Below are 23,467 nucleotides of genomic sequence, written 5' to 3'. Positions count from 1 at the left end.
AACTTTATTTCATTATTATTATTTTTTAATGTGGTGCTGAGAAGCGAACCCAGTGCCCCACTCATGCTAGGCAAGCGCTCTCCACCGAGCCCCAGCCGCAGCCGCCTGTTTACCTCTGGCTTGGTGTGAGTCCTCGGGTGTGCTGTGCCGTACAGATCACATTTCATTTTCTCCCACATGGACAGGTTTGCAGACATTTTCTTGCCTGTCATCCCAGCAGCTTGGGAGGCTGAGGCAGGAGGATCGCAAGCCCAAGGACAGGCTTGGCAAATTAGTGTGACCCTGTCTCAGGATAACATTGAGAAAGCAGGCTGGGGATAGAGCTCAGTGGGCGAGCTTTTTGTTTTTATGTCAACAAAGAAAAAAGACAAAACCGCCTTTTGCCTTCAAATCACAGGAGCCTGACTGTGGCTCTCCTTCTTGGGAGGCTGAGGCAGGAGGAAGGCTGCTGCCTGCAAGTTCAAGGCCAGCCAGGCAAAACTCTGCCTCAAAAAAAGAAAAAAGAAAGAAAGAAAGAAAGAAAAAACTCTGCTGGTGGAAACCGTGACCTTTGATGTTCGCCGTGGAGGCGTCTGAAGATCTGCACGTTCAGCGAGTCGCTGCAGGAATGCTGTGTGTGGATGGTGGGAACAGAAGCCAGTGAGGGCAGAAAGATCCGGAACAAAGGCTGACATCAGAGCAATGCCCCGCCGTGGGCACAACCTGCAGTGGGCAGAGGACTTTGCCCAGAGCGTGGGATCTTTGGCTTGCGGGGTGCATCTGAATTTCGCAGCAGCGTGACTCTGGCCGAATCTGGGGTACACGTGTGTCTGCACAACACGTGGCTGTCAGTGTCACCTTGATGAACCAACATGCTGAGCAAACGTGTTGGGAACCGCCTGGGATTCCCGCAGGTGCACCTTGAGGGACGCCACTTCTGTGCTCGGTTCGAATGCAAACCACTTTTGCAGTTTAATGTCCCAAAGGCTGCCAGTGATTCCGTCCCCTCCCCCGCCCCCTTTTCTTGCACCATGAGACCCTAAGAAATGACGAGAATCCAAAGTGGGGAAGCTCGCTTCTCTTTTTGGTAATGATCTAAAAAGATGCAGTCATTTTGCTGTGGTCCTGATGTGCCCCCTGAATCCCCGTGCCTAACACCATCTCACTGTGGTGGGGTGGAGACGTGGGGCTTCGGGAGGCCACTGGCCAAGCCCGATGGCACCCCGATCCCAGACTTCCCAGACTCCCGCACTGGGAGCAGCACCTTTCTGCTGTTGATGAATCACCTGGTCTAAGGCCTTTTGTCACAATAGCACAAAGAGACTAAATAGAGCACATCATCTTTCAATATTGTACCCGGAGTAGCTCCCCTTGGCCATCACAGGACCCGCCCAAATCATCACCCATGGCTCCGGGATCCCCGTGGCCATCTCTCCGGCCAGCTGGCTCAGGCCCCTCCTCTCTCCGCCCCTCACTCTGCTCCAGCCGACTGCCAGGCCTGCTCCTGTCCTTGGGCCTTTGCTGGAGGTGATTTTTCTTTCTAGAATGTTCTGTGCGTAGAAATCTGCTGTGTTACCTCCCTCACCTCCTGTGATGCCGCCTGCCGCTGACCCTTCACCCTGCCCTTTCCTTCCCCTCCCTGTGCATCGTCCTCATCTAACATGGCGATATTGGGCCTCGGTTTACGTCTTTCCCTGGCGGTGCAGGCTCTGGGAAGGGGAGGATTCCGTCTGCTGGTGGATGGAGCATATCCCAAGCACCTAGCACAGTGCCTAATACATTATAACCCTTAACAAACCCTTGCTGAAGGCCAAATCCCTCTGCACAAACAAAAGCCCTGTTTCTGCAAGTGTGAATGGGAATGCTGATCCGGGAGAAGTCTATGGTCAGTTGAGCCTGATATACCCCGTGGAATGTGCTGGCCTGAATACCCACTAGCAGATTTTTGTGATCTCTGGGAACATCAGTGATTGAGGTATAAGATAATCAGACAGCACTGACCAGTAACATTGACAAATGTTTAGAAGAGAAACAGTACATTAGGAGTTTGCAAAAAAAGCCCAGAGAGAGTGTGACAGCACACGCCTGTAATCTTGGGAGGCTGAGGCAGGAGGATCACAAGTTCGAGGCCAGCTTTATCAACTTTGTAAGACCCTAAAAAACTTAGGGAGACCATGTCTTAAAATTAAAAAATAAATAAAAGTAAAAGGGTTGGGGATGTGGCTCAGTGGTTAAGCCCCTCTGGGTTCAATCCCCAGTATTAAAAAAAAAATAAGGGGAAATAAAAGGGGCTGGAGAATAGGGGCGAATACCTAGTTAGTCCTGTAAATGTCAGGGTTCACTGTCCACTCAGCACCCAGGGCTGGCCGTCTAACGTGTTGACAGAGGGCCAAGCGGGCTCAGAACAAAAGCTGGGTCATGAGGACTTACGTGAAAAACAGAAGGGACAGTCATGGGTCTGGCTGCTGCACCGGTTGCCAGGAGAAGTCCATCCATTCATTCTACAGCATGTTGTGCTCACTGCTGTGTCCACCCTGGGACTCGGGCTGCGGGACAGAGGGAAGAGCCGGGGAAGTGAAGATGGAGGGAGAGCAGACCATCTCCAAGGAGGAGCCAGCGCAGGCGGCAGGTCATCACGGCAGCCGCCTGTGGCCACGGCTCCAGGACCCGCGGTGGGATCCGAGAGGGAGGGGCCCAGCGTCTCCCTACGGAGGACCCCAGTGTCCTAGGAACCCCAGGGCTGCAGGGCGGGAGGAGAGTCCAGCTTCCTTCCCCTGCGCACAGTCGACCGTGGAATCCCGGTAGCCTTGGTTTTTGTCTCTTTCTCTATTCTCAACATCGCCCTGATCACACGTGATCATCCACAGGACATTTCTTTGGCCATAGTGATTATTTGGGGCTCAGCCAAAGAAGCAGGAAATATGAAAAAAATAAAATAAAGTCTCTGAATATCCACGAGAGAATGGCGAGGAGTGTGTCCACTTACAGTCCAAGCACTGTGCTCGTTTCTTCAAGAAGCCCTTGGGCACTCGGCCAAAGCCCAGTGACACCGAGGCCAACTGTGACGTCCCCAGATCACAGGACAATCCAGGAGGGTGGCAGGCAAGATGACAATGACTGAAACATGGAGCAGAAGCAGCGATGGGAAAACCAGCAAGTGGACACAAGTGGACACAAGTGGACACAAGTGGACACAAGTGGACACAGGACTGAGAAGGTTGGCCTCTGGCTGTGGGCTGGGGCCAGACCAACCCGACCTGTCAAGGGACTCTGAGAGACCACCACACGGCAGGATGGGGTCTGGTCAAGCAGTGCCCAGTGCATTGACATGACTCAGTTCTGACCACTGACCCCACTTAGGTATGCGAAGACATGCGAATCGTCTCCTCTCAAAAAACCTAAGCCAAAATGTCAGCTCCCAGGTTCCTCAGAGAACTGGGAATGGAACCACCGTTTGACCCAGCCACCCCACTCCTCAGTTTATACCCAAGGGACTCAAAATCAGCATCCTACAGTGACGCAGCCACATCAGTGTTCACTGTCACACGCCGTCCCTGGGCTGGACTATGTCGTGCATCATGGCCTGATGAGGGGACAAGTCTGTCACTGGGAACCTCCCGTGGCGCCCCCACAGGGACTGATCACCCGATGCACGTGAACGTCCCCTCAAGCTCTGTCAGATCCCACACGGCACCTGAGATGGGTGTCACCTGCCAAGATGTCAGTCAACCTGCTGCCTGCAAGACACCAGGAAGCAAGACTCCGCCCTCGAAACCTTATTCCCGCCTTTGATGTCCCTGATATAAATAGAGCAGGCGCAGGCTCCGTTTTGCCAGAATACAGAAGCTCCATCCTCTGACTGGCTCGCCTGTCCTGCCTCTGTTTTGAAACTACTTTCTGTGTCCTGTGGGTTTTTGTTGGTCATTCTGTTTTTCTTAGCTTTTATTTCTCAGCCAGCCCATTCCACTGAAGGGAACCCATTCCCAATGCTCCTGCAGGCACAGGCAAGAGTTCATAGCATCTCAACCTCCAAACAGATGAATGGATAAAGAAAATGTAGTGCGTATACAAAATGGAATATTACTCAGCCATAAAGAAGAATGGAAATTATGAAATTATGGCATTTGCTGGTAAAAGAATAGAGCCTAATAGAACTTAGGCTGTCATCCTAAGAGAAATAAATCAATCACACACACAAAAAGAAGACTGAATGCTCTCTGATGTGCAGATGCTGACTCATAATAGGCAGTGGGGAGGGAGGAGTGGAGATTCACTGGATTGAATGGGGGAGGGGGGATGGGGGGGTTGAGAATGGGAAAGACAGTGGAATGAATTGGACATAACTTTCCTGTGTTCATATATGAATACATGACCTGTGTAACTCCACAACATGGACAGCCACAGAATGGGAAATTATACTCCATGTATATATGATATGTCAAAATATATCTACTGTCATGTATACCCATAAAGAATAAATAAAAACATTCCTCATTCTTTAAAAAATAATGTCAGCTCACAAAGGGTACGCTTCACCGAGCAGAACTGATAATACTTCTTGAACTGTTACAAGGGCTGGGGATGTGGCTCAGTGGTTGAGCACCCCTGGGTTCAATCCCTGTATGGAAAAAAAGAAAGAAAGAAAGAAAGAGAGAGAGAGAGAGGGGGGGAAGGAAGGAAGGAAGGAAGGAAGGAAGGAAGGAAGGAAGGAAGGGAGAAAGAAAGAAAGAAAGAAAATTGAATTTGGGATGTTTATTACCTGCCCCTCTTCTGTATTTCAGGCTCAAGTGATGACCACTGAGAAGCTGTCCAAAATCACTTTTTAAAATATTGTTCCGAGCAGTTCTAATTGATGGAGTTTTGTGAGCAGGCTTTATTTCTGCACCCAGTTATAGGTAACTGATTTCTGCTCTGCATTCTCTCGACTGCTGTCTTTCAGAATTGTTACCGGTTCAGTTGTCCTGGCTCATATCAACATCTCCTGGATGTGATGGTCTAGCTCACTGAGATGATTTGTCTTGATTCATCTCAAATGACTAAATGATACCGTGTTCTAAGGGGGAAATACAGTAACTCTGCCAGTAGGTAGATGGGGTAGCTGGTCAGTTGGTTTCTTCATTTTCTGAATGGGTAAAAATATAAAAACAATGTTTAGCTGTAGTCCCAAGCTTGGAAAACACGTTTGACTGGCAGGTAGCAATATGCATTCCAAGTAAACACAGATCAATTGAGCTAAAACACGAAGAAACAGCACTGACTGCAACACCTACATTCTAGAGTTTTGTGCATAATCCTTAAAGAAACTGCTCAAAACAAAACAAAACAAAACAAAACCCCAAAGTGGGTCTATTTTGGCCCTTCTATGTGTTAGATCTCAAATGTTAATCCTGGAGTTTAATGTCTCAGCAAGCAATCATTTCTGCTGTTTTCCTGAAGGTGGACTCCTAGTATAATAAAAAGATTTCTGATAATTAAAAGCAACAGTGGGATGCCCAAGTCTGAATTCTACTTTTGCTGTGTGCCGGTTGAATAACCGAGCAGCAAGTGACTGGAAACTTGGAATTATGAATAAAATGGAGATGATGACTTAATAATTAAGGTGGTAATAACACCTGCCCTTCTGATCTCTTAACAGTTGTTGGGAGGATCAAAGAAAATGATACAAATGAATATGCTCTGAACACAGAGCATCATTACACAGACACATTATTAAAAGGGCCATTTTATTTTTACATGGTTCCATCACTGAAGGAGGTTTTGATTATCTTTGGTAGAATCTTGACTGGTCTCGGTCGAATCATTGACATCTTCTTTTTGAAGGCTTATACCTTTCGTGCACTTTGAGGATGGTCTTAATTCACTTTTGCCGTTGGTTGTGTCTGGACTGGCGTGTGGCCGCAGTGAGTGTTTCAGTAGTCCACGGCATCGCCTTCCTGAGCAGGATGGAATCTTTTCCAGGTCTTGTGCCAGGCCTTTAGCTGTCTCAGGATGTGCGGCGGATCTCCTGAACAGCATTCATTTTGAGCATGGTTCCACAGGAAGGTTTAAGAAGCTGGGTTTGATAACAGGCCTGGGCACCACCCCCAAGTGCCTGGAGTAGCTGTGATGCCCTGACCACAGGAATGCCGTCACCAGCCTGTGTCGGGGAAGGGTGTTTTGGAGGAGGCAACATATGCCCACCCAGAGTCCAGGCTCCGGAACCAGACAGATGTGTTTTATTTAACCTCCCTTAATACTTCCAAGTGACTTGAGCTCCCTAAGCCTGTCTTCTGTCTACAACGAGAGACGAGTAGAACTCCACACGGGTTGTCACCAACTGGCAACTGAAACAGCTGCTTTTGAAAAGTGGGATCTGACATGCTGGAATCTAACATGTTTACGAATCCACCTTGACAAGGGGATGAAAGCAGATACAGACGAGGGGAAGAGAGCCGGATGACCATGGTGCAGCTGTTAGAATCATATCCCGCCTCAGAGGCCTGTTCATGGGTCGTGGACCTGAGCCACTCTCTGGGTCCTGGGTCACCTAACGGTTCTTTTAGCAGTAATTGTACTAGTGTATCAGTAAAGAGATTCTGAGTTCTGTGACCTTTTCTTTACAGGATCCAAGCATAGTTGCTGCTTTTTCCCTTCTTGTGGTGCTAGAGACGGAACCCAGGGCCTCTCACCTGCCAGGCAAGCCCTCTGCCACGGAGTTACGTCCCTAGTGGTTTCTTCTTTCTTTCTCTCTTGGGACAGGGTCTTGGGAGATTGTACAGGCCTGTCTTGAACGCAGATCTTCTTTCCTCAGCCTCTCAAGTAGCTGGGATGACAGGCGTGTGCCACCCCGTCTGGCCAGTCACTGCATTTTCAAGTGAAAATTTCAGACTACATAATCTGTGTTTTGTTGACGGAGAGACCACCTGCGGAGGACTACCCCCACCCCCTATGCCTGCCTACGTGAAGACTTTTCTTGAAAGTCTCAAGAGCCTAGACTGGCTCACGAAACAACCCACGAACTGAAGCATTTGCTTCAGAAATAGGACGAAAACTGGCCTACTTCTGTTTTCTGGCTATTTGCATCTAAGTGGCTCCCCAAACCCATTCCCAGTTTTTTTTCAACTTTCTCTTTTTTCAGACAGGGCCTCACTATGTTGCCCAGGTTGACCTCAAATTCCTGGGTGTCCCCCGTAGCTGGGACTGCAGGTGCACCCCCCCCCCCTTCCTGGTTCTTTTTCCTTTCAAACAATACTTTCAGGCCCCTTCCCATCTGAAATGCCTCACTTAAGCTGTCGTCTTGCTCAAGACAAGATGGACACTGCTTCAAGTCTGGTCATTTCCCAGGACTCTGAGATATTTACTGAGTCTGCTTAGCCTGGCCATCCTCAAGTCATAGGCCTGCACGTGTGTGTGTGTGTGTGTGTGTGTGTGTGTGTGTGTGTGTGTGTGTAAGGTGGGAGTTTCCTTGTGTAGTAAAGCAGGGATTGTGGCTTGCTGATGACCTCCTCTGAAATGTCTACTGGGTCACGGAGGGTGGCAGCAACATTTTTACCCCTCTTTGGCAGAGGACATCGATGGAGAAATTCTGGCCTGGAAAGTTGCTCTTGGGTGCAATTGTTGGTGATGAAACCCTGAAACCTTGGTGAGGGCAGCAGAGGCCGCTGCCCTGGGGAGGAAGTTGGGGCCGGTGCTTGACAGCCTTTCAGGTCAATCTGAAGCTGGGCCACTTTCAGAAGGTCTGCCCCAAGTCCCCGCCCGCCTGCAGGGGAACCCAGGGGCCACAGGCCCTGGGTTTGGGCTTCCTACCCACCTGCCCAGAGTGCCGCTTCCAGAGGCTTCACCACCTCACATCCGGAACTCCTGGAAAGGGTCAGCGGGATTTTTCTGGATATTTCTTTTAGACACGGGATCTGCCTGCGTGGCCCAGGCTGGTCACTCCTGTGCTCTGGCGATTTTCCTGCCTCCCTCTCGGTAGTAGGGACTCCAGGCTGCACCACCAGGCCCAGTTTAAGATTTTTATATCTCTCAAAATCTATCAAGAAGTGGGAAAACTTCCCCAAGCGACACACGGGTGTAGGGGCCTGGGACCATGTGAAGGGGCAAGGGACCCTTATTTAGGGCTGTTCCTTTCAAACACACCATGACCACGCGCATCTTGGAACAGCAAGCGCGCTCCTGACCCGGGTAAAGTATCCTCCACCCAAAACGACGCAGCCATCCGGAGTGAGCGGTCCTCGGTGTGAGCGTGAGTGGCCCGCGCCTGCGGGGATCGGGGGTCCGAACAGCGGCCGGACCCAGCGAGGCCTGGGATCGGGGGTCTCCGCGGCTGGAAAGGAAAGCGCAGGAAGCCCGGGCGGCCGCGGGGACCCGGGAGGGCGCGGCGACCGCGGCGAAACCCGGACAGGGTGGGGCCGGGGCTGCTCCGGGTGGCAGGCGCCCGCACCGGGTGCGACAGTTCCGTGGGCGGGGAGAGAGCGCGGCGAGCTCCGGAGAAGGAAGGGGCGTCGCCCGCCCCCGGGGCCGCGCGCACCAGCCTCCGGGCCGGGCGGCGCCCGCGCGTCGCTGTCCCCCTGGGCCGCGGAGGGCGGGGTGGGGCCCGGCTCCCTGTCCCCGCGGCTCCTCCCGCCCGCCCCCTCCGGGCGTCCCCGGCCGCGGGGCCAATGGGCGCCGAGAGGAGGGGAGCGGGAAGCGCGGCGCGTTCGGCCCGGCCTCCCAGGCCCTTGGCGGCTGCGCCAGCGCCAAGTTTGCGCCCAGAGCGTTTTCGCCGGTGCGCGTCGCCACCCTCCCGCACGGTGCCCCGCGAGCCAGGCCGAGGCCGCCCCTTGGCACAGCGCCCGGGCCCGGGAGGAGGCCGCCCCGCAGGGTGGCGCGGGCTGGGGCCGGGGCAGCCGCCTCCCGAAGATGCAGGATGGCACCAGAGCCGCCGCCGCCGCGCGCGTCCTACCGCACCACGGGCTCCACCTGTCTGCACCCGCTCAGCGAGCTCCTGGGCATCCCGCTGGACCAGGTAACTGCGCCGCCCGCGGGCACCCGGGCGCGGGAGCGATCGCCACCCCGAAGTCAGGAAAGTGCTTCCACCGTCCCCCTGCCCCGTACTGGACAGGTAGGAGGTGGGAGTACCGCGGATAGAACCCTGGGGCCCGCGACCACTGAGCCACACCCCCAGCCCTATTTTGTATTCTATTTAGACACAGGGTCTCACTGAGTTGCTTAGCGCCCTGGGCTCAGGTCAACTCTGAAGGACTTCAGTCAGTGGCTTTGAACTCGCGATCCTCCCGTCTCAGCCACCCGAGCCGCTGGGATTACAGGAGTGGGCCACCAAGCCTGGCGCGCGCCCTCCCTCTCTCTCTCTCTCTCTCTCTCTCTCTCTCTCTCTCTCTCTCTCTAGTTGGTTTTAATATTCTTCTTTCTGTAAATGTACTAAAAAATATTCTGTACACCTGCATGGCAAGTTCGACTGAACTCCGCCCCCCCCCCAAGTTTTGGTTTGTGTTCAAATTCTAAGATGGCCTGATAAATGAATCCAGTGTTTCCTCCGTCATTGTAGTCAAGTTTTTTTTTTTTTTTTTTAACTTTTTTTTCAGTATTGGGGACTAGACTCAGAGGTGCTCCACCATTGAGCTGCATCTTAACACTTTTTAAACATTTAAAATTTTTTTTATCTTTTATTTTGAGAACAATATTGCTAAGCCGCCTAGAATTTGGCATCCTTCTGTACCTGGATCCTCCCTACAGCGGGATGGCTGGCTCTGCCAGGCCAGCTAAGTCTTTATTATTTTAATTTAGGTGATCCGGACTGACCTGCAGACCTCTCAGTCCATGGGTTTGAATGAGAGACCTGGTTGTAGACTTTAATCAGTGAGCCTGGGCCAACAGGTGTGACTGCTGTTTTGTGTCCTGTGTGATGCCATCGGAAAGGCAGGAGTGAGGAAAAGGGATACTTTGTTTTCTGAGGACCTTGTTAATTCCAGAGGTTGGAGGCTTGTGAGTGGGAGCAGAGGGGCCCCGGTAGCTCTGGGACTGTCCAGGAATTGTCTGCTGCCATTACAGCCTTTCAGGCTACTGTCCTTCTCCTGTTCCTTGGGGGCCTGGGGCTGGACCAGCTCTGTGCTGAGTGGACCCGTGCAGGGCGTGCTGGAGAAGCGCCTGCCTCTGTGTTTTGCGCTGTTTTTGCCGGGTCCCCCCCCCCACACACACACACTGGTGCTCTTTTTCATTTTCTGACCAGCGCCTACCTGCTTCCCTTTCCACTCTCATTCCTCCAGCAATGAGGAAGCGGCCCTGGCTTTTTGCCCTCTTCAGCTACTGTTTACTGAGCCACCCTCTCCCTGGCCCACTCTGAGGATCTGACTATTGCAAATTCCAGAGAATCAAGAACTTGGGAGAGTGTCTGGCGAGGGCTTGGATGCCTTCTTCTGTCCCTCTTCAGCCCGTGAGGCCGGAGAGGCCCGGGACACAGGCAGAGGCAGACACAACAGCAAATACTTTGTTTCTGAAATGGAATATAGCTCTATCTTGTATTTCCTTCAGGGGGATTTATTTCGTACTTATCTCTCCACTTCCTATTGGAATTTATTTTAATTGCATTTAAAAAAAATGCATCCTGCACTGCTAGAGAAGAGAATCCAGGGAGCTTTTCGTACAGAGATATAGACGAAAGGCCCCACAGGTCATGGCTGCGAGGTGCTAGTGTAGAGTTACTAACGCTTATAACTGCATTCACCCGCCTCCCCATCTCCTGGATCTCTGATTTTAATTTATGAAAAAGAATGAAGGAACCATAAAGATATTTAAGATTGAGAGGAATTAGGGGATTTCTGGAATGAGCCCAGGGGAAAATGTGTGCCCAGGAAATGACACACTTGGCATCTGTTAGGTCTCAGGTTGTCCTGGTCACTTTCCAACAAGGTCAACCCTGAATGACTTTTTTTTTTTGGTGCCGAGGATTGAACTCAGGGGTGCTTACCACCGAGCTACATCCCGGACCTCTTTATATTTTATTTAGAGATGGGGTCTTGCTAAGTTCTTTAGAGACTCACCAAGTTGCTGAGGCTGTCTTTGAACTTTCCATCCTCCTGCCTCAGCCTCCCAAGCCTCTGGGATTACAGGCGTGGGCTGCTGGGTTCAGTCTGAGTGACTGTTGGTGAAAGAAGCACCCATAGGGCCGTGCCCCAGGCAGCTCGTCTTAGACCCAGGGAAAACCCAGACTGTAAATAATGTGGTCTGAGGCTAAACTGTGGCCTGAGAGTTTGGGAGGTTGGTGCGTTTTCTTTCACTCTTTTGAAGCTTTCTAAGGACTTTGATGTCAGACCCGTCTGGATGAATTCCTGCTTTGCCAGCCAACCACCTTTGTGACCTCTGGCTGGTTCCCTACCCTCTGGGAGCCTCCGTGCCCTGTGTGTAAAGTAGGAGAGGGCAGTAAGATCCACATTTTGGGACTGAGAAGTTTCATACAGAGAGAGTGCCCTAGGTCAGGGTGTTGGCAAGGAACAGAATTTAACGGGTTGAAATGAGAGACTTCCATGAAGTGCTTAGACTGGGTTAGGCAGGGAACCAAAGACCAGGGGCTGGGGTGCGGCTGAGCCCGCGCTTGCCTGGCAGGCACGAGGCCCTGGGCCCCACTCCCAGCAGGGCCAGGAAAAGGATGTTGAGTTACCCACATCTCCAGCTGCTGGGGAAAAGGGAAGAAGTCCATGGCATGGCCCCGTGGACCCCTCCCCTACATCCTGACGGGAAGCAGTGAACCTTGGCCCTTCTCTTTTTGTCTGCTGGGGCCCTTCCTGGGGCACAGGATGGGGACCAGTGAGGTGAGGGTGGAATGAGTGGCGATTAGCCCAAGATAAGCTAAAAACGATAAAGCGCACATCAAGTTACCCAAACAGTTCTTCATGTGCCACTTAGAGTCATCGAATCCTCTCCTCAGGGTCTTGGTAGTTCCTGCGTTGACTCATAATTTCTGATTGATTGGTTGTCCCTGGGTCGGGGAGTTGATTATCTACAAAACTGAACATCTTCTGAGCATCTGCTTTGCAAGTGGAGAACTCGTTATTACTTTTCATCTGGTTCTTCCATTTGTCTCTTTAGCTTCTGGGCACCCTTAAAGGGTGCCTGTGTACAGTGATATGTATATTAAGGATGAAGTTGAGGTTTCTAGGGACTTTTTAAAATGCTTATTTTGTTTATTAATTTTTTTTGTAGTTGTAGACGGGCAGAATGGTTTTGTTTGTTTTTGTGTGGTGCTAAGGGCCGAACCCAGTGCCTCACACATGCTAGGCAAGCACTCTGCCACGGGGACACACCCTCAGCCTTGTTTCCAGGGACTTATACCAGCCAAACTACTGAAGATGTTAAAGGCAAAGTCACTGTATTTAGTTAGAGACAAATACAATGTAGCAATTCAGATCAGAGTGTAGGGAACACCTGAGGACTTGGGACCTGTTCTGCATTTTGAGCGTGGTCCCCTGGGAGGTCTTGGATTATTTAGATGCAGAGCTGCACTCACCCTGGGTGAATGAGGCAGGAGCTTTTCTTTCCCTGTTATGGGGAATCAAGGAACAGAGAACGGAGTTCTAAACATCGTCTTCTCATGCCTCCCCACTTTGCTCTGGTTGCCGACTGTGGCATGATCTGCAGTCACTGGAACCTTCTCATGGTGAAAGATGATTCCAGACTGATCTTGTAACGTTGCTATTATTTGTTTGTGTGGTGCGCCTGGAGGTCCTGGGAACTTGGAAAGCCGAAAAAGAGAATGCTTCCAGCCTTGAGGTCCTTCTAGTGGTGGCCGCAAATTCTGGACGCCAAGGATATCTGGCCAGGTGCCCTCAGACTGTGAGTGCCAAGGGTCAGTTCAGTCTTTTTTTTTAATATTTATTTATTTATTTTTTAGGTTTAGGTGGATGCAATATATTTATTTTATTTTTACGTGATGTTGAGGATTGAACCCAGCGCCCCGCGTATGCCAGGCAAGTGCACTACTGCTTGAGCCACATCCCCAGCCCTCAGTTCAGTCTTAAGCCAGGATTTCCCCCCCCCACCAACAATTTAGGGGGGAAAAAAGGAAAAATAGATCAGGAAGTAAGAGTCTAGGAACTGATTTTGAGATTAAAGCAGGAAAGATCTAGGACTGTCCGGTGAGCTTCTGTTGCAGCCCCATCTGGAGGAATGAGGACCAGCTTTAAAGACCCGCACTCTGGACCGCTGGTGACCGCTGGTGACCACAGTGGGTTCTGACCACCCCATGGGGGCCGTGACCTTGGTTTTCTCAGCCTGCCCTGAGCTTTCAGTCACCTGGCTGGTTCCCTTGGTGGCGCTTGGAAAGGCCAACCTTTAGTCCTGTTCTTATCTAAGTGTTGCCCTTCACTGAAAGCTCGGCTCACATTCCACAGTCATTATTAGATCAATTAAATATTTATCCAATCCTATTAGTACCAGGTACCTGGCTGAGTGGTAGAAAAGGAAGGATTAAAAAGAAAAAGAAAAAGAAAACAAGAAACCCCCTAAGTTCCCCGTCCTGGAAGAGCTCGTCTACCAGTGGAGGGGTCGAGACCTATGCTAAGTATACAGGTGGTGCCACTCAGAGGTTTATAGAAGGTGCCCGGGGAACAGAGAGAGGAAGCCCATAGGCCACAATGAACGCCCGTAGACTTTGCTGTTTGCATTGAACACTTGGCAAATGTTGTATTACAAGATCGTGACCTTACTGGGTTCAGGTGCTGAACTCCAGACTCGTTTGAGGAATCCTTGTGGTCTGGGTTTTTATCCTCCTTTCCATTCTCAGGATATAGTAGGTGCTCAATAAAAGCTGATCATTAGTAACAGTATGTGCCAGAGTCATACATTATTAAACTTCAATGTCGAACACCTTGTTTCATTTCTATTTTTTGGTGCTGGGGTGGAGCTGGGGCCTTGCACAGGTTAAGCACGTGTTCCCCCTGACCCACATCCCCAGCCCCAGGAGCTGCGTTCTTAAGGTGGACAGTAGAGAGTGTTTGTGGAGGAAGCTCCTCCGCCCAGGCCCAGCCCTGCTGTTCTCCAGGCTGCCCCCGCTGTGCCCCGGGGTTCTGCCTCCAGCAGCCTGCCCTCACTGGGCTTTCCAGGCGGCGGGCTCCCGTGAATGGCGCACACTCAGCAGGCCGGGCGCCACGGGTGGAGCCTGGACAGGGTGCCCTGGAGCTGGGGGACCTTATCCACATGGCTGGGACCAAGAGAACCGAGCCAGGCGGGGGCAGGGGCCGCGGGGACATGGGGCGCGGGGACATGGGGCTCGGGGACATGGGGCGCAGAGCCCGGCCGCGCTGGTGGAGGGGGTGGGGCCTGGCTGTCACCTGAGGCAGGACAGGAGTTGGGTCTTGAGGGGTGAATAAGAGTTTGTGAGGCCAAGTGGGGAGGGCCATGCTGGGTGGGAAGAGCCGTGAGGCCTGAAGTTGTCTGCCTCCTCCTGGAACCCAGTGTCCCTGCGAGTGACCGCTTGGTGCCCAGTGTCCCTGCGGGTGACCGCTTGGTGCCCAGCGTCCCTGCGGGTGACTGCTCCTCTGGGTGCGGTTGTGTGGATCTGGGAGTGTGGGATGCAGAGGGAAGCAGGGCCCCAGGAAAGCACTTGACTTTCAGACCAGGGGTCAGCAGGCTTTTCCTACAAAGGGCCAGACAAGGAATATTGGACCATACAGTCCCTGTCACAAATGCTGACTCTGCCATGGGTGGCATCAAAGCAGCCATAGGTGACATGTACGCTGTGGGCACCGTTGTGTCCCCTCCAACCTCACTTAGGGATGCTGAAAATTGAGTTTCATGACATTTTCAGGTGTCATAAAATTTTCTTTTTTTCTTTTTTTGATGTTGTTTTTTTCAACCCTTTAAAAATATAACTGGTGCAGTGGTGCATGCCCACAATACCAGTGACTTGGGAGGCTGAGGCAGGAGGATCGAAAGTTTGAGGCCAGCCTTCGCAACTTAGTGAGGCTGTCCTTCAAAATAAAAAATAAAAAGGGGAGGGGATGTATCTCAGTGATGGAGCCCTAGTGTGCCCAAGAAATTGTTGTCTTTGAGATCCAGCCTCTACCTACTGGTGAGGAGACTGGCCAGGAGACTCCATGGGCGATTCTTGTATTTTTTTGTGTTTGTTTTTTCTTTTTTTTTCCTTGTGGTGCTGGGGATTGAACCCAGGGCCTCATCCGTGCTAGGTAAGTGCTCTACCTCTGAGCTACGTCCCCAGCTCCCTGGTGATTCTTTTGCCAACAGACGTTGGGGACTCATTACTATGGCCAAGGGAAGGCGCTGGACTTTTTAAGTTGTTCAAGGACTTTCATTTTCTGAAGGGGTGTAAGAGGCGGCCTCGAGGAGGAAGTGGGGGTTCTGGGGATGACTGAAGGCTTTGCATACTCTTTTCTTTTATTTTTTTGTACTGGGGATTGAACTCAGGGGCACTTGACCACTGAGCCACATCCCCAGCCACATCCCCTTTTTGTATTTTATTTAGAGACGGGGTCTCGCTGAGTTGCTTAGGGCCTCCTAACCCTCTGAGGCTGGCTTTGAACTTGCGATCTTCCTGCCTCGGCCACCCAGCTGCTGCACAGTCTTTAGGGGCTGATCCGAGGGACTGTAGTGGACAGCTGAGCGTTCAGTCCTGGGGCCCAGAGAGATGCCCACCAGCGTCTTTCCTGTGAGCGCCACTTTTCAGGAGCAGAGGCGAAGCATTGGAAGTCTCCAGAAGGCTCTGGGGAGTGAAGCTTGGGCCTTGAGAGGTGCTGACAGCGGTTGGGAGTGGATCCAGCACGAAGGGAGCTGTCTGGAGATGAGGGCCTCGGACGGAGCAGGTGCGGAGCAAGTGAGGTCTGGGGCCCGAGTCCCAGGGTGAGATTTCTGGTGACGCCTCTCTGGGCCATCCTGAAGGTGGCATGTGGCCACGAGGGGAGGGGTGAAGGTCAGCTCAGCTCAGCGAGCTCAGGAGCTGGGACGCGGGCAGGTTCCCCTCCCAACACTGAAAGTGCCCGTGCACCTGGGACCGGAAGTGTCGGGACTGTGGAGGGAGCCTCAGATTTCCAGCAGCAAGACCAGAGTCCGCCTGCGGGGCCCTCAGGCACTCAGCGCCACTGCCGCTTAGCGCTCCTCGTGCTGGGAGGCCAGGTTTAGTCGGGTGGTGGCGCAGCAGTGGGGCATCTGGAGCAGCCTGAGCCTTTCGGGAGGGACTTTGACTTTGCTGGGGACACGGGGCAGAGGGAGGTCAGCGGTGAGAGGGAGCAAGGCCGGTGACTCAGGAGGAGGAGGAAGTCAAGAGCAGCGCCCAGATGCCAGGGGGAAGGGCGCAGGGCCTTCTTGGGGAGGGTGAGTTGGAGGGTGCAGTGGGGAGGTGGCCACCTGGGTCCAGCCTCCAGTGGCTGACCCCATATCGGTGTGCGGAAAGTTCCTTTGTGATTCCCACGAGGTTGCATGGGGAGGTGGGAGGTGGGAGGTGGCTTTCGCCAGCTGCTCAAGGGCATGGGTGTGTTGAGGGGGTGGGCTGGGACACTGGGCGCCCCTCCGTCCGGCCCCTCTGCTTTCCAGCTGAGGAGCCTTTACGCAGTGGGAGGATGAGCAGCCCCCACCCTGGGGTCCCTAGGTTAGCCCAGGAGGTGGGCTGGCCCCCCGGAAAGTGCTGGCTGCCCGCGTCACCTGGGGCCCTGATGTGACCGTCATGGAGGGGAGAGCCAGCGGGGTGTGGTACGGCCATCCCCACCCTGGCATGCAGCAGAGGCCAGGCACCTTGGGGCTTTGACCTTCCTGGTGGGCAGGTGTGGTGAGCTCAGGTGACCCCCGTGGCTGACCCTCACCACTCGTTATCTCATTTAACTGGCCTGACAACGCGGACAGTCACTCCTCACACTTTGAATTGGAGAGCAGGTCCCTTGGGCTTGTGTGACCGCGTGGAGCCCTGCAGCTGCGAAGGGCAGAGCTGGGCTAGGAGCCAGGCCTGGTGCTGAGCTGGCTCCTGGTCAGCGCTGCCCGCGGGGCGGTACCTGCTCCTCTCTCTGCTGGGGACTTTTACTTCCTGTCCCTCCAGGACCCTGCAGCCTCTGCTCACACTCCCCGCCCCGGGCTCGTCCTCCTCCTGTGCTTGTCCCTGAGGCTCTGTGACCGCCTCCCCCTGGCCCTCTGTCACCTGGGCCTCCCCGTCCCAGGGCCCCAGGGAGCCCTGAGCTTTCCTTTAGTTCTCCTAGTTCAATGTCTGCACATGTTTATACAAACCCCTGAGGGCCGGCCGGCTGGACACAGCATCTTCCTACAGCCTGAAAGGAGATTTGAGTGAGGATTCGCCCTGACAAGGCAGAGGAAGCCAGCCTCTAAATAGTCGCATCCATGTCTCGAGTACGTTTGGTTTTCTAAAAAGAAAATATGTATTCTTGCCCGAGCGAACATCACTGTTTCTGTTTTGGTACCAGGGATTGAAGCCAGGCAGGGGTGCTGAACCACCGAGCCACATCCCCAGCCCTTTAAAGAAATACATTTTATTTAGAGATGGGGTCTGGTTGAGCTGCTTAGGGCCTTGCTAAGTTGCTGAGGCTGGCTTTGAACTTGCGATCCTCCTGCCTCAGCCTCCCTAACTTCTGGGATTACAGGTGGGTGCCACCCAGTGAACTTTTTTTTTTTTAGCACTTATGATGAATGCTAATACTTTGGTAACCACTTCTCATAGTTTATAAACACTGCACCCATGTTCTACCAAGTCCGTGAACATAGCACCATTTCCCCTTGAAAGTGCTAATTGATGAGGCCCATTTTTCCTGATCTTCACAGCATCCTGTCCACTCTGTACAGTTGTGCTCTTACCTTGTGTTTCTGATATCTACTTATTGGTCTTTCTGCTCTGCCTAACTCTGAGAGGCTTCAGCTGTTACTTACTGAGCACTGCGTGCCAGGGATTGGGGATCAGGGGTGAGTCTGGGTCTTCTAGAAGACAAACCTTGGAGCACTTGTTCAACTGCTGTCAAGCCTTGCAATATGATGTGCTCCCTGCCTCCGGACCTGTGTGTACACCCTTGCCCAAGGACAAGGGGCCTTAGCATCTACAGGCTGGTCCACAGGGTGCTGGGGGACAACTTCCTGGAGTAGCCACTGCAGGAGAAGAGGACAGGTAAGAGGAATTGGGGGGGGGGGCAGGGACCAAGTGGGACAATCAGAATACCCCAGGAAGAAGCTGTTGTAGCAAAGGCCGCATCACTCTCTTTAGAAAAGAGTGATGCTCTGTGGGCAGTGACCACTGTCAAAGAAATACGTGTCAAGGATTGATTTTCAGGATCTGATTGCCTTTCCTTAGCGGTTCATGAGTTGGGCCACATCTACCTACACACAGGAAGGTGCTCCTCTGAGCTGCACAGACCAGGTGGGCTTTATAGGAGAAAAGGCAGAGGGAAGTGGAAACAATAAACAAAGGGCAGATTGGATGAACACAGAGAGGGCTTCGCCTGGCGCAGGGGCCCAGGCCTGTGATCCCAGTGGCTCTGGAGGCTGAGTCAGGAGGATGGTGAGTTCAAAGTCAGCCTCTGCAAAAAGTGAGGTGCTAAGCAACTGAGTGAGATCCTGTCTCTAAATAAAATACAAAATAAGGCTGGGGATATGGCTCAGTAGTTGAGCGAGTTCAATCCCCAAATAAATAAATAAGTGAATAAAAGAGAAGGCTTCTGCATCATGTGGGCTATTGGTTGCTGTGGATGTTTTGGGGGAGAACTGGCTCGTTTTGAAGTTCACCCAGCACCATGAGCCCTTTCTGGTTTGGTCTGATCTGTTGAGGTCTCGTGCAGGAGGCCAGAACAAAACAATGGCCTCCCATAAATTCTATGTAATGCCACTGAGAATGGATGTGAAGTCCCTTTGTATGCTGAGTAGGGACTGAATTCATATTTGTTGAATTAAAATGGAATTTTGTTTACATTTGTGGTTTGGAATGAATGATGAAATTAAAATAAAATTGGGAGCCAGTTCTTTTACCAGCTGAGTTGGGCCTGTCTGTTATTTGGTATCAGAATTTCAGATCAAATAGGCCTATTACGAATTTAAAAGTTAAGTCGTGGCTCAGTTGCTGGTAGTTAAATGTTAATCTTGGGTTGCTTAATTATAATACACTTTCATTTCCATTGTATGGAGCTGAAAGTTTCATCAAGGGCCGCGACAGATGCAATTATTAACATCATTTTTTTTTTTTTTTTGAGCTAGTTGTCTCAGATTCCTGTGACCAGCAGGTAGAAGTTTCCCTTAGGTGCCAAGTGAAGTCACACCTGTAAGATACTCTCAAGTGATCTGTAGCATGGTCTCTGAATCACATTTACAAAAGCAATTTCAGGAAAAGACCCTACTCAGAGATGTTCAGCCTGGAAATCTCTTTTTATTTTTTTGGGTAATAAGAAATAGGGGTATTGGGGATTGAACCCAGGGGCACTTGACCACTGAGCCACATCCCCAGTCCTATATTGTATTTTATTTAGAGAGAGGGTCTCACTGAGTTGCTTAGTGCCTCACTTTTGCTGAGGCTGGCTTTGAACTCACAATCCTCCTGCCTCAGCCTCCCAAGCTGCTGGGATTACAGATGTGTCCCACTACGCCCAGCTGGAAGTATCTCTCCTACAGCAATGAAGAGGATTCTGTGTGTGTCATTTTGTAGCAGTGGTTGTGAGCTGCCCAAGGAAACTTCTATTTTAAGCAAGTGAGCCCTATCAGTAAATGAGATAAAGGGAAGATTTGCTGCGGTCTTATTAAGGACAGTCCCTAGTAGTTTGGCCAGGAGCAGAAGGATGGAGAGTCATCAGTGGGAAAATAACTTCCAGGAGTTTGTACTGGTTCAAAACGTGCTTTATTAAAAGGCTGCTGTCCCCCTGGGCTTACGAAATGTGACCATCTGCAGTGAGATGGACTCATTAACCCACTTGTAACATGTTTCTTAGTGATCCTAAAATAATGTGGGCTTGGTGACTCACTTACCAACTTCCCTGTAATAGTGGGGCTCTGGAGCTTTTTAAAGTTACTAGAGATCCATCTTTTCTGCGTTAGTGATTTGAGGTATGGGCCTGAAAGTCTACAATGGGCTTTGGACAGTTTAAAATATCGCCTGGAGATTTCTGGACTGATATTGCTGGGGATTTCCTAACCCACACGTCACATACACATTCCATCCACAGGTTTATTTACCCAGTGACCCAGAGCTCAGGTTCTGGTTTAATTTGGAAACAGCATGGGTACATTTGAAAAGTTCAAGTTCAGGCCGTTCTAAACTCTTCTTTTCAAACAAGGAATTAAAATTAAAAAAAAAAAAAATGACTGTGTTTTTTTTTTTTCCCCCTCTCCACTCTGTCTCATTCACCCCTGTGCAGCTCTGCTCCGGAGCAGATGAGTCAGCAGAGGTACCCGGCAAAGGTCGCCCAGGCCGACAGGAAGTTGCTACACTCAAAAGTCACTTTATGAAATTTCATGAAAGTGGCTTAACTGTGAGGGTCACTGGGATGGAACTTTTTTTTCCTGGTGTTCTTTTTTGCTCTTTGTTTTAAGTCATTTACTGTTTGGATATTTTGTGTTTTACCATTTTTTTTTTAAAATTTGGTATTACTACAGTTTAAAAGTAAAATTCTACATTTCTGACCTCGAAGTACACACACTTAGATTTATTAAAATCACAGGAGGAAAAGGATATATATATATATATATACTGAAAAGTCAGTCTCCGCCCCCTCCCCGTCCCCACTTTTCTAACTGGCCAATCTCCTGCACTCACCGGCAGCCCCAGGTACATCCTTTCAGAGAAACCTGATGCGAAGTTTGTCTAGCGTCTTTCTGCTCTCTGACCACCTGCAGTGAGATGTTATCATGCTAAGTGAAATAAGCCAGTCTCTCTGACGCGGGTGAGAATCTGGGACCCTTCTCCTTGCATTTCCCCATCTTTCAACTTAACACGGTCTCTTGGTCCTCCTCTGTCTCCCGTTCAGAGCTCTGGAGACGAGACCTCCTTTCCGCCTTCTCTGGAAGCTGTTTTGCTCTCCCAAGAATCGCCTTGGCCTTAGCGCACTCTGCATATGCTGCCCTTTGGGCACCTCTGCTCATGCCCAGGACTGGGGACGGCTCAGGGTCTCCATCCCAGGGCCACCTGTGAGAAGGAGAGCCCAGGGAGGCAGAAGCCTGACATGAGAGAAGTGATTCTGGTTTTAGGTGCGGACACGGAAGATTCTCGGATGCCCTGTGCGTCAGGGATGTAAGTGGCTCTGCCCTTGGTAGGGTTTCCCCAGAACCTGTGTCTCCCCTCCATGGATCCTTAAGGCCAGTTCAGCTCTGCCGTTCCAGGACCCTTCACGGATCCAGGACCCTCCACAGTAGTGTGCAGGTTTGTTTTTAGATCCTGAGGGCGATCCTGTAGAGAAAGGCTTCTCTTTTTATTTTTTTTTTCCACCAGCAATGTGGAGCTTAGCCTCCTTTCTGCTTTCTAGAAGATAACTGACCATATTTTGAAAAGTGTCTGTGCAGTTCCTTGGCCCATTTATTGATTGGGTTATTTGGGGTTTTTTTGTGTTAAGATTTTGGGGTTCTTTATATATCCTAGAGATTACTGATCCATCTGATGTGCGTATGGTAAAAATTTGCTCCCATTCTGTAGGCTCTCTGTTCAACTCATTGATTGTTTCTTTTGCTGAGAAGAAGCTTTTTAGTTTGAATCCATCCCATTTATTGTTTCTTGATTTTAATTCTTGTGCTACTACTAGGTGCCCTTCAGGAGATGAAAGGATAAAGAAAATGTGAGTTTTATATATATATATATATATACACACACACACACACACACACACACACACACACACACAGAGACACACACACAATGGAATATTATTCAGCATTAATATAGAATAAAATCATGGCATTTGCAGGTAAGCAGATGGAGTTGGAGATTATCATGCCAATCTCAAAAAAATCAAATGCTGAATGTTTTCTCTGATGTAAGGATGCTGATACATAATGGAGATGTGGGGGGAGCTTGGGAGGAATAGAGGAACTTTAGATAGGGCAAAGGGGAGGGAAGGTAAGGCAGAGGGCAGTGGGGTAGGAAAGATAGTGGAGTGAGATGGACATCGTTACCCTGAGTACATGTATGAAGACACGAATGGTGTGACTCTACTTTGTGTCCAACCAGAGATGAAATGAAAGATTGTGCTCTATATGTGCACTATGAATTGATTTGCTTTCTGCTGTCGTATGTAATGAATTAGAATAAATAAAATTAAAAATAAAAGATTACTGACCACTGTCTACAGCAATAAGCATGAACTTACCTTATTTTAGCCAAAGGGAAGCCAGTCAACATGATAGAGATTGATATTCAGAGAGCCACTTTGTACAAATTGTGGAGAGAAAAACAAACAGAAATTTTTACTTTTCAGTTTTTTAAAAAATATATGGGTCCTTGGATAGAGTTTACAAAGGCACATGGAAGATCTTGTCTTTCCTTAGTTTTAGCCTTATTGAGGTAATGTCTACTTAATTTTATAATTAGGTTTACTAAGTTGCAAAACCTAAGTTGACTTTATTCTTTTCATCTTTCCAATGACGTATTTAGATTGTTGTCGATACATCTTTATCTGAATGCCAGTTTGGTTATCTAGGTTTAAAAGATAATGAGGCTATAAACTAAAAACAGTCATTTCATCAAGATATAGGGTGGGGCTGTTTCCACCGTGATCAGGAATCATGAATTATGGCTGCAAGTCTTTGCTGGTTAAAATTGCAGGGAGAATTTGAAGAGAAGGAGTGGGCTGTAAAGTGATTTAGAAATTGGACAACTTATGACTTTTTATGAGGGCTGAAAAGCCACCTCTTGTGTACTTGGCGACCTTCAAACATTTATCAGAGTAATGTGTGTCTAGATTTGGTTCCCTGTTGAGTTTCAAAACAACTGGAGAAGGTAGAAAAGAGTAAGAAAATTGGTATAAGCACAGCTAGACTGCAGACTGCCCAACGAAAGGACGGGAACTTAAATAAGACAGTGAACTGGCTGAGAAGGGCAGCAGCCACAGGAGCCCAGAGAGGACACCCCAAGACCTTGGAGGGCAGGAGAGGTGGCCCCTGCTCTCCTTTGCTGAAGAGGGCCCCACGGTGACGCCCTGAGGGGAGAGCCTTCCTTCTGCTGCTTTTGAGCTCAAGAGAATGTGTTTCTGTTCCCATGGTTCATTTGCCCAAACCAAAATACTTAGGTGAGTACGCCGTAGCTGTTAGAAATCTCCAGATTTTTTGAATCTTATCGACTTTCCCATTATTGTCACATCAGCTAATTGACCCATCGAAAATGAGTTTTTCAGTATAGTGACAAGATTATCTGACCATTGTCACCGCCTCATTTTAGAGAACATTTCCATCTCCTCTGAAAGGAAAGCCCACCCCTAGCCGTCCCCATTTCCCCCTGCCCTGGGCCTCCCCCTCCCCCCCACACCCCAATCCTGGCACCTGTCAATCCACTTTCTTCCCATGTAACTTTGCCTTTTCCGGACGTTCCACATAAATGGAACCG

The 23,467-nt window shown here is 50.5% G+C and overlaps 1 protein-coding gene across 2 annotated transcripts in view; it reads left to right on the top strand.

The window, feature by feature from the left end:
- Positions 1-8,503: 8,503 nt before the first annotated feature.
- The window catches only part of Mboat1 (membrane bound glycerophospholipid O-acyltransferase 1), a 100,343-nt gene continuing 85,379 nt past the window's right edge, over positions 8,504-23,467 (top strand). Inside the window, exon 1 of one of the 2 annotated variants that reach the window (XM_078020590.1) lies at positions 8,504-8,965. In XM_078020590.1, coding sequence (XP_077876716.1) covers positions 8,867-8,965 — 99 coding nt within the window. In that variant the 5' untranslated portion in view covers positions 8,504-8,866. The remainder of the gene's footprint in view (positions 8,966-23,467) is intronic. The other variant, XM_078020591.1, reaches the window with a different exon arrangement.

This window comes from Ictidomys tridecemlineatus, chromosome 8 (genome assembly GCF_052094955.1).
Source record: "Ictidomys tridecemlineatus isolate mIctTri1 chromosome 8, mIctTri1.hap1, whole genome shotgun sequence".
Lineage (NCBI taxonomy): Eukaryota > Metazoa > Chordata > Mammalia > Rodentia > Sciuridae > Ictidomys > Ictidomys tridecemlineatus.
Note: the sequence above shows the minus strand (reverse complement) of the source record. Positions and strands in the feature narration are given on the sequence as shown.